Genomic DNA, 12,550 nt, shown 5'->3' with positions numbered 1-12,550 from the left:
CCACGTATATCCTTTACCACGCATGCTTGTACAACATATTTGTTGTAAAGCATGTATGGTAAAGGTCTATAAGTGTTAAATGTTTTCCCTAACCCCTGGCCCCCAGCCGGAAGCCTGTTCCCTAAATGCCAATTCTAGTTCCCACCACAACCCCTGCCAAGAAATTCACAACCATTCCCTAAACCTTAAATCTAGACCCCCCAGCGCAACCTCCTCCCTGTTACAAAAAAAAAAATACCAGACCCTTCCCCAAATAGTCTATATATATATAAAAACGAACGTATGTCTGTCGGTGTCTGTTTGTCCTTTCTGCACTACTACACTATTCATCCGATCGCCATGAAACTTGGGGAAGTTGTTGACTACACTGCCGCGAAGGTTAAATATCAGCCCCCCAGGGCCCTCATATCCTTTTGAATTGTACGCACCAGACGGAAAAACAACAAATTGTGTATCCACAAGCACTCGAATAAAGAAATAGAATTAAAACACCATTCATCCGATCGCCATGAAACGTTGCGAAATTGTTAAGTACACTCCCGCGAAGGTTTCTGGCATAACATTTTTATAAATATCGGCTCCCCGGGCCCTTAATCTTTCAAATACTGATGTACGCACCAGACGGAAAAACAAAAAATCGTGTATCCACAAGCACTCTAATAAATAGAATTAAAACGGCACTTTGAAATGTTTTCCATATTAAAATGAATAAGTTTCAATAAAAATGACAATGTAAATTGAATGTTATAACGAGTTTCATTGAATTTCTTTTCTTCGGAGATCGTAGCAACGCGCGACGGGTAAGCTAGGGCTATATATAGAACCCTGCACGACCCCCTCCTAGCCTCCAGCCCTTTTTTAAAAAAACTGGCCCCAGCCCTGAACCCTAAATTTGTTCGCTGGCCCCCCTGATCCTTTAAAATAAAAAACAATGCCGCCTTACCTATTCAGGACGAAGCACTGTACATATGTCATCAAGAGGAAGTGGAAGGATATCTTCATTCAGGGAATTATGAAGCACGCTACTCACCCATGAGGGTCGGGGTGGCTTGCAGCTTGGGGTCAGCCGAAGAGCCAGGTCTTGATGCTCTTCCTGAAGGTGTGCGGAGTGAGGGAGCGTCTTGTGTTGATAGGGAGCTCAACCGCGATGGAAAAGGCCTTTCCAACGGCTCTGGTTCTGTGGATGCGCTGGGTTTCTGCTAGGGCGAGGTCAGCAGATCGGAGGTTTCTCCTGGGTACGTGAAAGGAGACCTTCGTTAAGGTGTTTGGATCCGGCGTTGTGGATGGATTTTAGGCATGAGTAGCTCGAAAGTTACTCTTTTCTCGACGGGGAGCCAGTAGAAGTCTCACAGGTGTTGGGTGATGCGTTCAGGTCGTGGGATGCCAAAGACGAGACTGGCCGCGGTGTTCTGGAGTTTGCGTAGCAAGGATTTGTTGATTTCAGCATAGAGGGTGTTTCCGTAATCCTGTTGGCTTGTTATGAGTGCATGGGTGACGGTCTTTCTGGATTCTTTGCTCCTCTAACAACGCAGAAAGCGTTCACCACGCAGGTGCTGCTACCAGCATATGCTCTCATCACTTACATTGGTAAAAATTTATTCATGGCAATGCGTGGTAAAGGCCCTGCACGGAAACAGCGGCGGTGTAATGGCCATTTTCCCTTTCTGACAAGCAAGTCCAGGTTGACGCATAGTTCTACTGTCTCCAGCCCCGTACTGGGATTACAAAAGAAAGGAACAGTTTGTAGCCCAATGTTCCAATCTTTGTAAGAGGACCCTGTCCATCAGTTTTACAGAAGAGCCCAGAGGGGATATGTGACGATAGTACTTCGGGTCCGATCTGTCTCCATTCTTAAGATAGAATCAGCCCAACTCGGGGAAAGAGGGCACAACGTTAAGCACTCAGGTCAATTTATATTTAACTGTTTCAGTGAGAGCCTGGGTTTAGGGCATCGAGTCAAAAAGCATAAAGTGACCAAGCAATTGTTTCGCATGCATGTACCACACCCATGTCATCCACCTTACCCAGGCAATATTTAAACTCTACTGCGTTTTTAAATAGCTTTTGCAACACAACTAAAGGATCAACCCCAGTCCATTTAACCTGACCACCGTTGGATTTAACCAGTAGCGTGCTAATGACTAGCTCAGCTCGTCATGAGGAACGGTTGAGCTGCACTCATGACGAGCTGAGCTGGACACGGCCGCTGGAACGCTCGCACGCGGGGATAATTTCCCCGCTGTGCTGAACGTTTGAAAAACGGGTGCGGCCATGACGAGCTCAGCTTGTCATGAGTGCAGCTCCGCTGTGCCTCATGACGAGCTCACCTCGTCACCAGCACGTCGGTTTCCCGCGTGTAGCCCCCCCCCTCGCACAGGAGGTGAGAAACCCCTGCAGGGAAGGGGTTAGTAGGATCCACGTTGGCAATACTGTTGTGCGTCACCCAGACTCAGCATGTAAGGATGCAACTAAAGGGTTAGGAGCGCTCCCTGCAGTTGGGATTATCCTACTATCAAGAACATCATATCTAGCTGGCAGAGAGGTTACAATATGGTTAATGGTAGTACTGGATCCTCTACCAATAAAAAAGGGGACCTGCACATTATTCACATTATAGGTCTCCAGAAGTCATATTTGGAAATTAAAGAATTAGGTACTGCCCGCAGATTTCATGTAAAAAATTGTAAGACTCCCTCACCTGCTAAATCGGCAATGCCACACAAATACTCAGCAGAGGAGACATTTCTGTATATAAAAACTCCCAGTCCATAACATAAAACAATTTAGCAGACTGCCTCGCAAGAACATAACTAGGTACGCCTCAAAGTCAAAAAAGCACCTCACTGCAGGAAGAGTCAAACACATTATTAAAAATTGATTGAAACCACACCAGACCCAGGCGTAGAAGACAACTGCACAAGCGGATAGTATGGCATAGCTGTAGAAGACCTAATAACCACAAGCAACAAGTTAGAAATTAAAATTTGGAGACCACGCATAGGGCGACCTGACAATGATGGGATAGCAGAAGTGAAAATGGAGGCGAACGCCTCCTCACTGGAGGGTTCTACAAGTTTCCTGAAGGCAGATCAGGCGAGAAATAGAAGTGATATAGACACAATCTGGGGCATTAAATTTGCTTTTAAGGTAAGCAAATAAGTTGCTTTAAATCCCACTGGTGTTAGGAGAGGAGATAAGGCAGTCAGACGAGGGGCCCTTATTGTCACGTTTTTAACAGTATTCGATGGCTCCCCCATCTTCCCAAAGCTACTAGTATTCCCTAGTTGTTGTGAGGCACATTCTTATGGGGATCCAGATGGCTGTATACTGCCCTGCAAGGTGGCCATATCAATTCCTGTGTGGTGTGGCTGAGTAAAGGGTGGAATCTTTGCTGGTCCCAAAGTCCGGGCCATTGTCACATCCCCGTCTGCCTAGGGAGCCCTCCCACATTCTGAGATACATCAGCAGCTCGCAGTTGATTATAGTGTCAGAGGCTATTGCTTTGTGCAGGCCCGTTTGAAGGTACATTACAACTGACCGAGGTGCCAAGACGGAGGTCCTCATCCTCGGTTCCACCCTCTCGGCCTGGGACGACTCCTGGTGGCAGACAGTACTAGGAGCAACCAAACACCCACAGACCATGCACGAAACCTGGGGATCATCCTCGACTCCACCCTCTCCATGACAAAGCAGGTCAACGTCATCTCCTCCTCCTGCTGCTTCAGCATGCTTCGCAGGATCTTTAAGTGGATCCCTGCCGAAACTAGAAGGACAGTCACCCAGGCCCTCGTCAGCAGCAGACTGCACTGTGGCAACGCACTCTACACAGGAGCCCGAGCCACACTCCTGAAACGTCACCAACGCATCCAGAATGCCTCCACACGCCCGATCCTCGACATCCCCTGCCGTAGCCACATCACACCCCACCTGAAAGACCTGCACTGGCTCCCCATCAACAAAAGTATAACCTTCAAGTTCCTCACCCACGCACATAAAGCACTACACGACACCGGACCAGCGTACCTCAACAACCGACTCAGCCTCTACAACCTCGCCCGCCAGCTCCGCTCACCACGCCCTCGCCACCGTCGCCTGCTTCCGTAGTGACCGCCGGCAGCAGATCATTCTCCCACCTCGCCACCAAGACGTGGAACACCCTCCCCATCCACCTACAGCAGACCGAAGACCTCCTAACCTTCAGGAGACTCCTCAAGACCTGGCTCTTCAATCAGTAGCAGCTCCCCCCCCCCCCCCCCCCAACCCCCACCCCAGCACCTTGAGACCCTCACGGTATGTACGGTGTGCTTTACAAATGCTATGATTGATTGAAGGCCTGAATACATGTTAGTTGTCATAACCTGTGGACCAACAAACGCACTGTGCATTGTCTTAATGTGGCTTAGAATCTCTTCAATAGCCACTAACCATGCATAAATGGGGAGAGCAAACCTTTCAACACCCCTTTCACACAGATCATCAATTTCTCTTGGTACGAGTCTGCCTCCATGAACTAAAGAACAGTACTCTCTGTACCAGGGGACGGTGCACAACTTTGGAGTGCAAGAAGGGCATGTCATTTGGTGCCCTGCTGTCTCTTGCACTTAGCTGGAGGCGCACTATTAAGTGGTGAAGAATGAAAGTTGCTAGTATTCCGTCTTGTATCACATGACAATGGGTCTTGGGCTAACGACTGACCTTGGACAGACATTGAGATGGTATCAATTGCAAGCTGTGTGGACGGCTCTAGGAGTAGTGTAATTTCCCGAGCTGCAGCCACAGTAGCAGATAGCTGGCGCTCTGCTTGTTAAATCTCCTTGTTTAAGGCACCCACAGCCAGTTTAATATATCCATCCAAGGATGAGGCAGTGAAGCCAGACTTGGCTGGCATAGAGGCTTTCCACTTGGTCACAGTGAGAAAAAAATATAAAAACTGTCACTAGTTGAGTGAGTACTGGGCTAAAGCAGGGAGCTCAGCCTAGTCAAGATGCAGACGGGCCTGCCCTTGGCCCAAGCTTTTCCTTGGTGCGGTTCGCCCTGCTGGAGCTACAAGTGTGCTTTATAGCGCCCAGGCCGTCACAGGCGTGCAGAGTCAGGTGGGTTGCCTCCTGGCCCATGTCTGTCTTACTAATGTACTACAGCACACCTTCCCTCTTCTGCCCAAGATATCAAACTCTTCTGAGTCTTTAGGAGAATGGAACGTAATTTGACGAAGGTGGGTGGGCACACCAGACTTGATATTTTTTCAAATACTCGCACACTACTGCAACTCCATTTAAGAAAAGTAAAAGAGTACTGTATGCCCCAGCTATCCCTTTAGTGGGGTCGCCAAAGAGGAGATCACACATCACAGCGGCTGAACTACGTGTCTGGGAGGCTGCGGACATACACGACGAAGGAGAACTCTTTAGGCATGGCACGCTAATCCCCTATGCAGACCGTATCCCAGATGACGGTGTGCCCCTGGGTCAATTCCTGATGCACCGCACCCTCGTAGCCTCACTTTCAACTAGGTGGGGCAACTTAGCAACCGAACCTCCCACACCACCTATTACAATACCTACATGTAATGGGCACAGGGGGACACCTGATACGTTGGTTCGCTTCCTCACTTTGTCAACACACGCAATATCACTGATCACCATGAAACAATACTGGGAGGTAGACCTAGGTCGACCCCTATTAGAAAAGGAATGGGTGGCCATATTAGAAGGTCCCACTTCTGGCAGATCCAATATTTATTCTTCAGCGCGCGGACCTTCCTCCTGGTCAGATAAATAAGCTCTATCACAGGGAACACGCTGTATGGCCCAGATGTCACCTGACCAACGCAGACCTCCTCCACATGCTTTGGCGCTGCCCTGCACTGGGTGATTACTGGACAGACGCGGCAGCCACCTTGCTTCAATGTACCAAGCGTGCAGTTCCCTTCTCCTGGGAGGTGTACATATTGCAGCTCTCCAAAAGGAGAAAGAAACACAAATTTGGGTTTAATAACCGCAAAGCGCCTGATCACCAAAAGATGGAAAAATCCCGCGGTGCCCTCAGTGCTGGCCTGGCGACACGCTCTGCTCAATTGGGCCAATGCGGAGGGAATGGCACTCTAAAGGGAGGACTTACTGGGAGTTTGCAAGTTCCCACTTGCTACAGATTGGAGGGCTATGGTGATCGAATTGAGGTCACCTCGGCACCATGTGGACGCTCCAATTCCGCTAGCGTGACGTCATAAAAGGGGGGTTACCTCACGCAATCATTACATATTTCGCGGACACAGGGGGCTTCATGTGCTGCACATGCAGTCGCTTAGTCGTTGTTACATTTCAGGGCCTTGAGTCAAGGGTGGTTCTCCCCTTCCTTTAGTCGAGTGTTTTTGTCCTCATGTTGCACCCAATTCCCACTGTTCACTACGCTGCAATATTGCGCACACTTCATCATTGCGATAAGTAGTACTTGGTCTATACATTCGCTCGCACTGCTTCTCAACCGTAGATACCATCGCTACACCATAACCACTATGGTACACTACTGGAATTGTCATCATGGACCCCTCTATGATTTACTGCATTTGTTGGCAATTGTAGTTTGACATTGTTGTACTGGAATGTTAAAATACAAATGTCAATAAAGATACATAAACAAAAAAAAGAAATAAAGAAGAGTATTTCATTTAAGGCAGATGCACAGAACATAATTTAAATAGCAAAAAGAACAAATGGACAGAATGCTGAACAAATCATACACTCATCCCCAGTTACAGAATTGGGTTTAACCCATTATTTTTGGCCACACCACATCTCTCCAATTTAGACCCAGCCATAAGCAAATCAGTCTGACCCTGTGCCTCATGGGAACGGTCCACCCTGGGACCGGCTTCGGGGCAGCACCCCTGCTCAGCCAGGCTAGCTTGAATGCAGTGGGAGGCGATGCCTCAAAGCCGGATCTGTGACTGGGACGAGGGTGCACTCTGCGGCTCTTGAAGTGCGAGGCCGGCACCAGCAGTGACCCGTCACCTTCTCGGCGGCGCCTCCCCGTGCAGTGTACATGGACGGGGAGCTGGGCTGCTGGCAGGGAGGGGGGACGCTCCACAAGCCCCCCGGTAGGGAGGGCATCAAGTCACCTCTAACAAACACCCTCGGGGGCCACCAGCCCAGAGGCGCCTGGAGGCCGCCTGCCAGCGCTAGCTCTGGGCCCGCCTGGCACCTCTGCTGTGCCCTGCGAGCGGGGGCCCGGCTGTCAGGCTCGGGGGATGGGCGCACAGCTGGGTAAACCCCGGGCGGACAGCTGCCCGGGGCAGCTGTGGGGCCATCCATCTCCCCGACAGGGACCGCAAACACCCGATGAATGCACACCAGTGTCACTCGGCGGGACTGGGGCGAGCACTGGAGCACTCCCTGCCCCCATCACCAGGGGTGCCCGGGCACTTCCTGCCACAGCACCACAGGCGACCAGGCAACACATGCGCCACCGGGCACTCACTGCCCACCATCACCCAGGGTGCCCATGCACCCCCTGCCCCACCGGGCACCCCATGCCCACAGGTGCCCGGGTACACCGCTCCACCGGGCACTCCCTGTCTGTCACCAAAGGTGCGCGGGCAACCCCTGCCAACTATCTCCTGGGGTGCCTGCCCTCCAGTCCAGCTCTGAACCCTGACCCCAATGTTTGTCTTTCACTCCCCACGGTGCACCCAAGAGACCCCGGGGTCCTCAAGTGTGTCCCCGTCCCACCCTCCAGGGCCCCCTGCACTTCATCATCCTGCTTGATTTCACCTCAGAGCCCCCCCCCCGCCCGGGTCTCGCCTGTGCCCCTGATCTCAGTGTGCCCCTCTCTGGTGCCCCCTTCATGATGCCCATCTTCCTCTTCCAGACTGTGGTGCACCCCTGATCTCAGTGCACCCACTTTGTTCAATCTTTACACTGTTAGGAAATCTCCTAACAAAAAAACCATAGGATCCATTATCACCTCTGCTGATGACCCCCAAATCTGCCTTGCGGTGTCTTCTGCACACATCTCAATCCTCAACACCACTCAACTCTATCCAAAATTAGATGTCAACTCATCAACTTATTCTGAATCCTTCCCAAACTGAATTCCTTCTTCTCGCTGCCTCACTTTCTCCTCCTCCTGTTCAATCTTGAATGGACAATCTGAACTTACTTAACAAACCTATGGTGTCATTCTAGACAGAAAGCTCAACCTTGACTCATACCAATACTATCACCAATAATGCATGTTACCAACTGCGCCTTCCCTTGGGGGGGGGGGTTCAGCGTTTCTTTCCTGAGCAAGACCGTAAAACCTTGGTCTAATCACTGGTTCTCTCCAGATTGGACTACGGCAACTCTCTCCTTGCTGGCCTCCCCGAAACCCACCTTTCCCCCTCCTAAATTCGTCCTCCATTCAGTGGCATGTTTTGTATATGGGACCAAAAGACAATCACATCACACCCATACAGTTTTCTCTTCACTGGCTTCCTATCGAAGCAAGTAAATTAACAAGGCTGCCCGTATCAACCACAAAGTCTTGCACACCTCCACTGGAGAAGTGTGGCTCAGGGGTTAGAGGCAGCAGACCTGGAAGCTGAGATCGGTCCTGGACCAGGGTTCAATTCCCCGCCTCGGCGGGTCTTGGGCAAATAAATTCCACGGACTCGATAATTCTCGCTTCGGTGCCTACTCGACTCACGGTTTCACACTCTGCGACTCTGGGCAATAGCTTGCTTAATCTCCACTACGGCCCGTCGCGGCAGGATGCCTGGCTTTCACCTTGTGGACACCCTGCCTGGGGTTATCTCACAGGGGAATACCAGGACGGGTTCCCTAAGCAAGCGCCGTGAGACCCCTTTGCGGGGGTGATACGTGCGCTATATAAGTAACCACGTTTACGTTTTACCCCTCGCGATCTGGCGCATAAACTCAAAATCTAAGGCAGCTTAGACCTTCACGTGATGCTGATAACTTACTGCTCGAGCCCCCAACTTTCAAAAGGGAAAGATTTATGGCAATGCGGCTAGAATCTGAACTCGCTTCCTACCAACCAACAGAGTGTACCCCTCTCTCTGGTATCCCCCAGGGTCTCAACTTCTTGGTGGTGTTCCCCCGATCTAAGTGTACCTCTCTCCCTACTTCCCATGGGTCTCACCTTCATGATGCCAGTATTCCTCTTGCTAAGGGGGGTGTACCCCTGATCTCAGTGTACCACCTCCCTGCCCCCCAGGGTCTCACCTTCATGGTGGTGCACCCCAGATCTCAGTGTGTCCCCCTCTCTGCCCCCCAACCTCAAGGCACCCCAGGGGTCTCACCTTCATGATGCCAGTCTTCCTCTTGCTAAGGGTGGTGTACCCCATGTCTGTGTCCCCCTCTCCCTGCCCCCCAGGGCTCTCATTCATGCTGGTGCACCCCTGGTCTCAGTGAACCCCTCCAGGCCCCCAGGGGTCTCATTCATGCTGGTGCACCCCTCTCTCCCCCTCCCGCCCCTCAGGGTGTCACCTTCATGATGCCCGCCTTCCTCTTGCTGAAGGTGGTGCACCCCTGGTCTCAGTGTACCCCTCTCTCCCCCTCACCCCTCCATGCCCCCCAGGGTGCCCCCCCCAGGAGTCTCATTCATGCTGGTCCCACCTCTCTCACCCCTCCAGGCCCCCCCAGGGTCCCTCCTCTCCCAGGGGTCTCACCTTCATGATGCCCGTCTTCCTCTTGCTGAAGGTGGTGCCCCCCTGGTCTCAGTGTACCCCTCTCTCCCCAGGGGTCTCACCTTCATGATGCCCGTCTTCCTCTTGCTGAAGGTGGTGTACCCCTGCTCTCAGTGGTCCCCTCTCTCTCTCCCCCATCCCTGCCCCGCCTCTCTCCCCCCCAGGGGTCTCACCTTCTTCATGATGCCCGTCTTCCTCTTGCTGAAGGTGGTGTACCCCCTCTCTCCCCTCTTCCTGCCCCCCTCGGGGTCCCCCCGTCCCTGCCCCCCCCCCTCCAGGCCCCCAGGGGTCTCACCTTCTTCATGATGCCCGTCTTCCTCTTGCTGAAGGTGGTGTACCCCCTCTCTCCCCTCTTCCTGCCCCCCTCGGGGTCCCCCCGTCCCTGCCCCCCCCCCTCCAGGCCCCCAGGGGTCTCACCTTCTTCATAATGCCCGTCTTCCTCTTGCTGAAGGTGGTGTACCCCCCTCACTCTGCCCCCCAGGGGTCTCATCTTCAGTGTGGTGTCCCTCTCCCCCCTCCAGGCCCCCAGGGGTCTCACCTTCTTCATGATGCCCGTCTTCCTCTTGCTGAAGGTGGTGCATCCCTGCTCTCAGTGTACCTCTCTCACCCCTCCTGCCCCCCAGGGTCCCCCTCCTGCCCCCCAGGGTCCCCCCAGGGGTCTCATTCATGCTGGTCCCCCCCCCCCCTCTATCCCCTCCAGGCCCCCAGGGGTCTCACCTTCATGATGCCCGTCTTCCTCTTGCTGAAGGTGGTGTACCCCCCTCCCTGCCCCCCCAGGGGTCTCACCTTCATTGGGGTGTCCCTCTCTCCCCCCTCGATGCCCCCCCGGGCCCCCAGGGGTCTCACCTTCTTCATGATGCCCGTCTTCCTCTTGCTGAAGGTGGTGTAGCGCCGCAGCTTGTTGTCGATGAACTCCATCTTGATCTTGACGCGGCCGCGGGTCTTCTTGCCGGGCTTGGCGCCGCTGACTGTGGCCCCCGGGGGCCAGGGCGGGCCCTGCCCGGGGCCCCCGCCGCCCTCGGGCAGCTCCAGCTCGGACAGGCCCCTCTTCAGGGCCCCCCCGGGCCTGCGCTCCGGCGGCTCCTCGTCGGCCGAGTCCGAGTCGGCCTCGGAGCCGCTGTAGAGGCCGCCGGAGGCCCCGGCCGAGGGCTCCAGCTCGTAGCGCCGGCCCCCCGGGGGCCCCGCCAGCACGCCGGGCCGCAGGCCCCCCCGCGGAGGGCCCCCGGTGCGCCGGCCCAGGTTCAGGCCGCGGCTCAGCGGCGACGGCCCGTTGCCGGAGCCCTGCGAGGGCAGCATGGCCGGGGGAGGGGGCGAGGGGCGCGGGGGGCTGGGGAGGGGTCAGCGGCGGCCGGCCATGGGGCCGAGGGGGGGACGCCGGGCGGCCTGTGAGGCTCCCGGCCCGGCTCTGGCTCGAGCTCAACGGCAGGCCCGGCCTGACGCTCACCCCTGACCCGGCCTGACGCCTGACGCTCACCCCTGACCCCGGGCTCACGTCTGACGCTCACCCCTGACGCCGGCTCCTCGCGCTCTCCGTCCGGCTGACGCTCACCCGCAGGCCCGGGCTGACGCTCACCCCTGACCCCCGGCCTGACGCCGGCTCGCGCTCTCCGTCCGGCTGACGCTCACCCGCAGGCCCGGGCTGACGCCGGCTCGCGCTCACCCAGTGTCGCCGGCTCGCGCTCTCCGTCCGGCTCGCGCTCACCCAGTGACGCCGCCGGCTCGCGCTCCTTTCCCAAGGCTGGCGCCAGCAGTGACGGCTCGCGCACACTTAATAACGGCCGCAGCCTCGCGCACAAGCACAACTCGGCCCACCAACCGGCTGCCTCGTTGGCTCCCTCGCGGGCTGCGTGCCGCCGCCGTCGCGCGCCCAGGCCCCTGCGTCGCTCCGGCTCGCGCTGCCACTTCTCGTGCCTGTGTGTGTGTAAACTCTGCCCGGCCTGCCTGTCACTCTGCCATCCTGCCAGAGGCGGGCCGCATCGCAGATCCCTCCGCGCCAGGGCCCGTTCCCCCCACCCCACTCCCTCCTGGGGCTGCGCGGCCCTGCAGCCCCTCCCCTCGGCTCGGACCTCCCGGCCTGGCTGCTTCAGTTAATGGATGGTGCGCGCGGAGGGATAATTCTCCCAGGGACTACTTTGTTCCATATAAAGAAAGACAATATTTCCTTTTATGGCGACGGCCTTCCTTATATGGTGAGTCACGGCTGCGCCTGCCCATTGGGCGAAGGGTGCCGGAATAGAGCTCTCCCATTGGTCGCCGGGTGTGTTCATTTGCATACACATACCAAGACTGTTGCAGTCATTCCCCAGACGTCAGCACGCACCTGGCCCGTCAGACGCTTTTAAAGGGACAGAGGCGGCGATAGCGACTGCGCAGAACATCATTACTGCTGTAAACTAACACTGATGCGCATGCGCAGAGAAGGTTTCACTGTAGCAATGTGCAACAGATTAGTGTAGTTTACTCAGAGAGGCACAGATGGCAACAGCTGGCACACCTCCTGTTATAGTGCAGGGCCCAATTCATTAAGTAGGAATAATACCTGCAGAGGACTCCCTCTAGCTGTATTATACCTGGAAAGGTCATGTCAACTTTCCTATCCTAGTTTATTCCTGCAGTGCATTGTGGAGAAGTCCAGTTAAGACTTTTTATTTATTTAATTAGCTATAGTATTTGTAAAGCACTCAATCATCCATTAAGGGATATCCCGTGACTAGACATCAGACATTTAAACTACACAGGTCATCAGAAATGTAAATCCAGTATTTGTAAAGCGCGAACAATTAAGCAAGGGTGTCAAGGCGCTAGGGGCCGTCGGCAAAATTAAGCAAGCTATTGCCCAGAGTCGTATGGTGCTGGGCTGATCTG

The 12,550-nt window shown here is 54.4% G+C and overlaps 1 protein-coding gene across 2 annotated transcripts in view; it reads right to left on the bottom strand.

The window, feature by feature from the left end:
- The window catches only part of SRF (serum response factor), a 194,667-nt gene extending 183,537 nt beyond the window's left edge, over positions 1–11,130 (bottom strand). Inside the window, exon 1 of one of the 2 annotated variants that reach the window (XM_078647274.1) lies at positions 10,532–11,130. In XM_078647274.1, the coding sequence (XP_078503400.1) occupies positions 10,532–10,981 (450 nt within the window). In that variant the 5' untranslated portion in view covers positions 10,982–11,130. Of the gene's footprint in view, positions 1–9,858; positions 9,894–10,531 lie in introns of those variants that run through there. The other variant, XM_078647275.1, reaches the window with a different exon arrangement.
- Positions 11,131–12,550: the final 1,420 nt, after the last annotated feature.

Source organism: Lissotriton helveticus, chromosome 6, assembly GCF_964261635.1.
Source record: "Lissotriton helveticus chromosome 6, aLisHel1.1, whole genome shotgun sequence".
NCBI lineage: Eukaryota > Metazoa > Chordata > Amphibia > Caudata > Salamandridae > Lissotriton > Lissotriton helveticus.
This window is presented reverse-complemented; position numbering and strand designations above follow the sequence as displayed.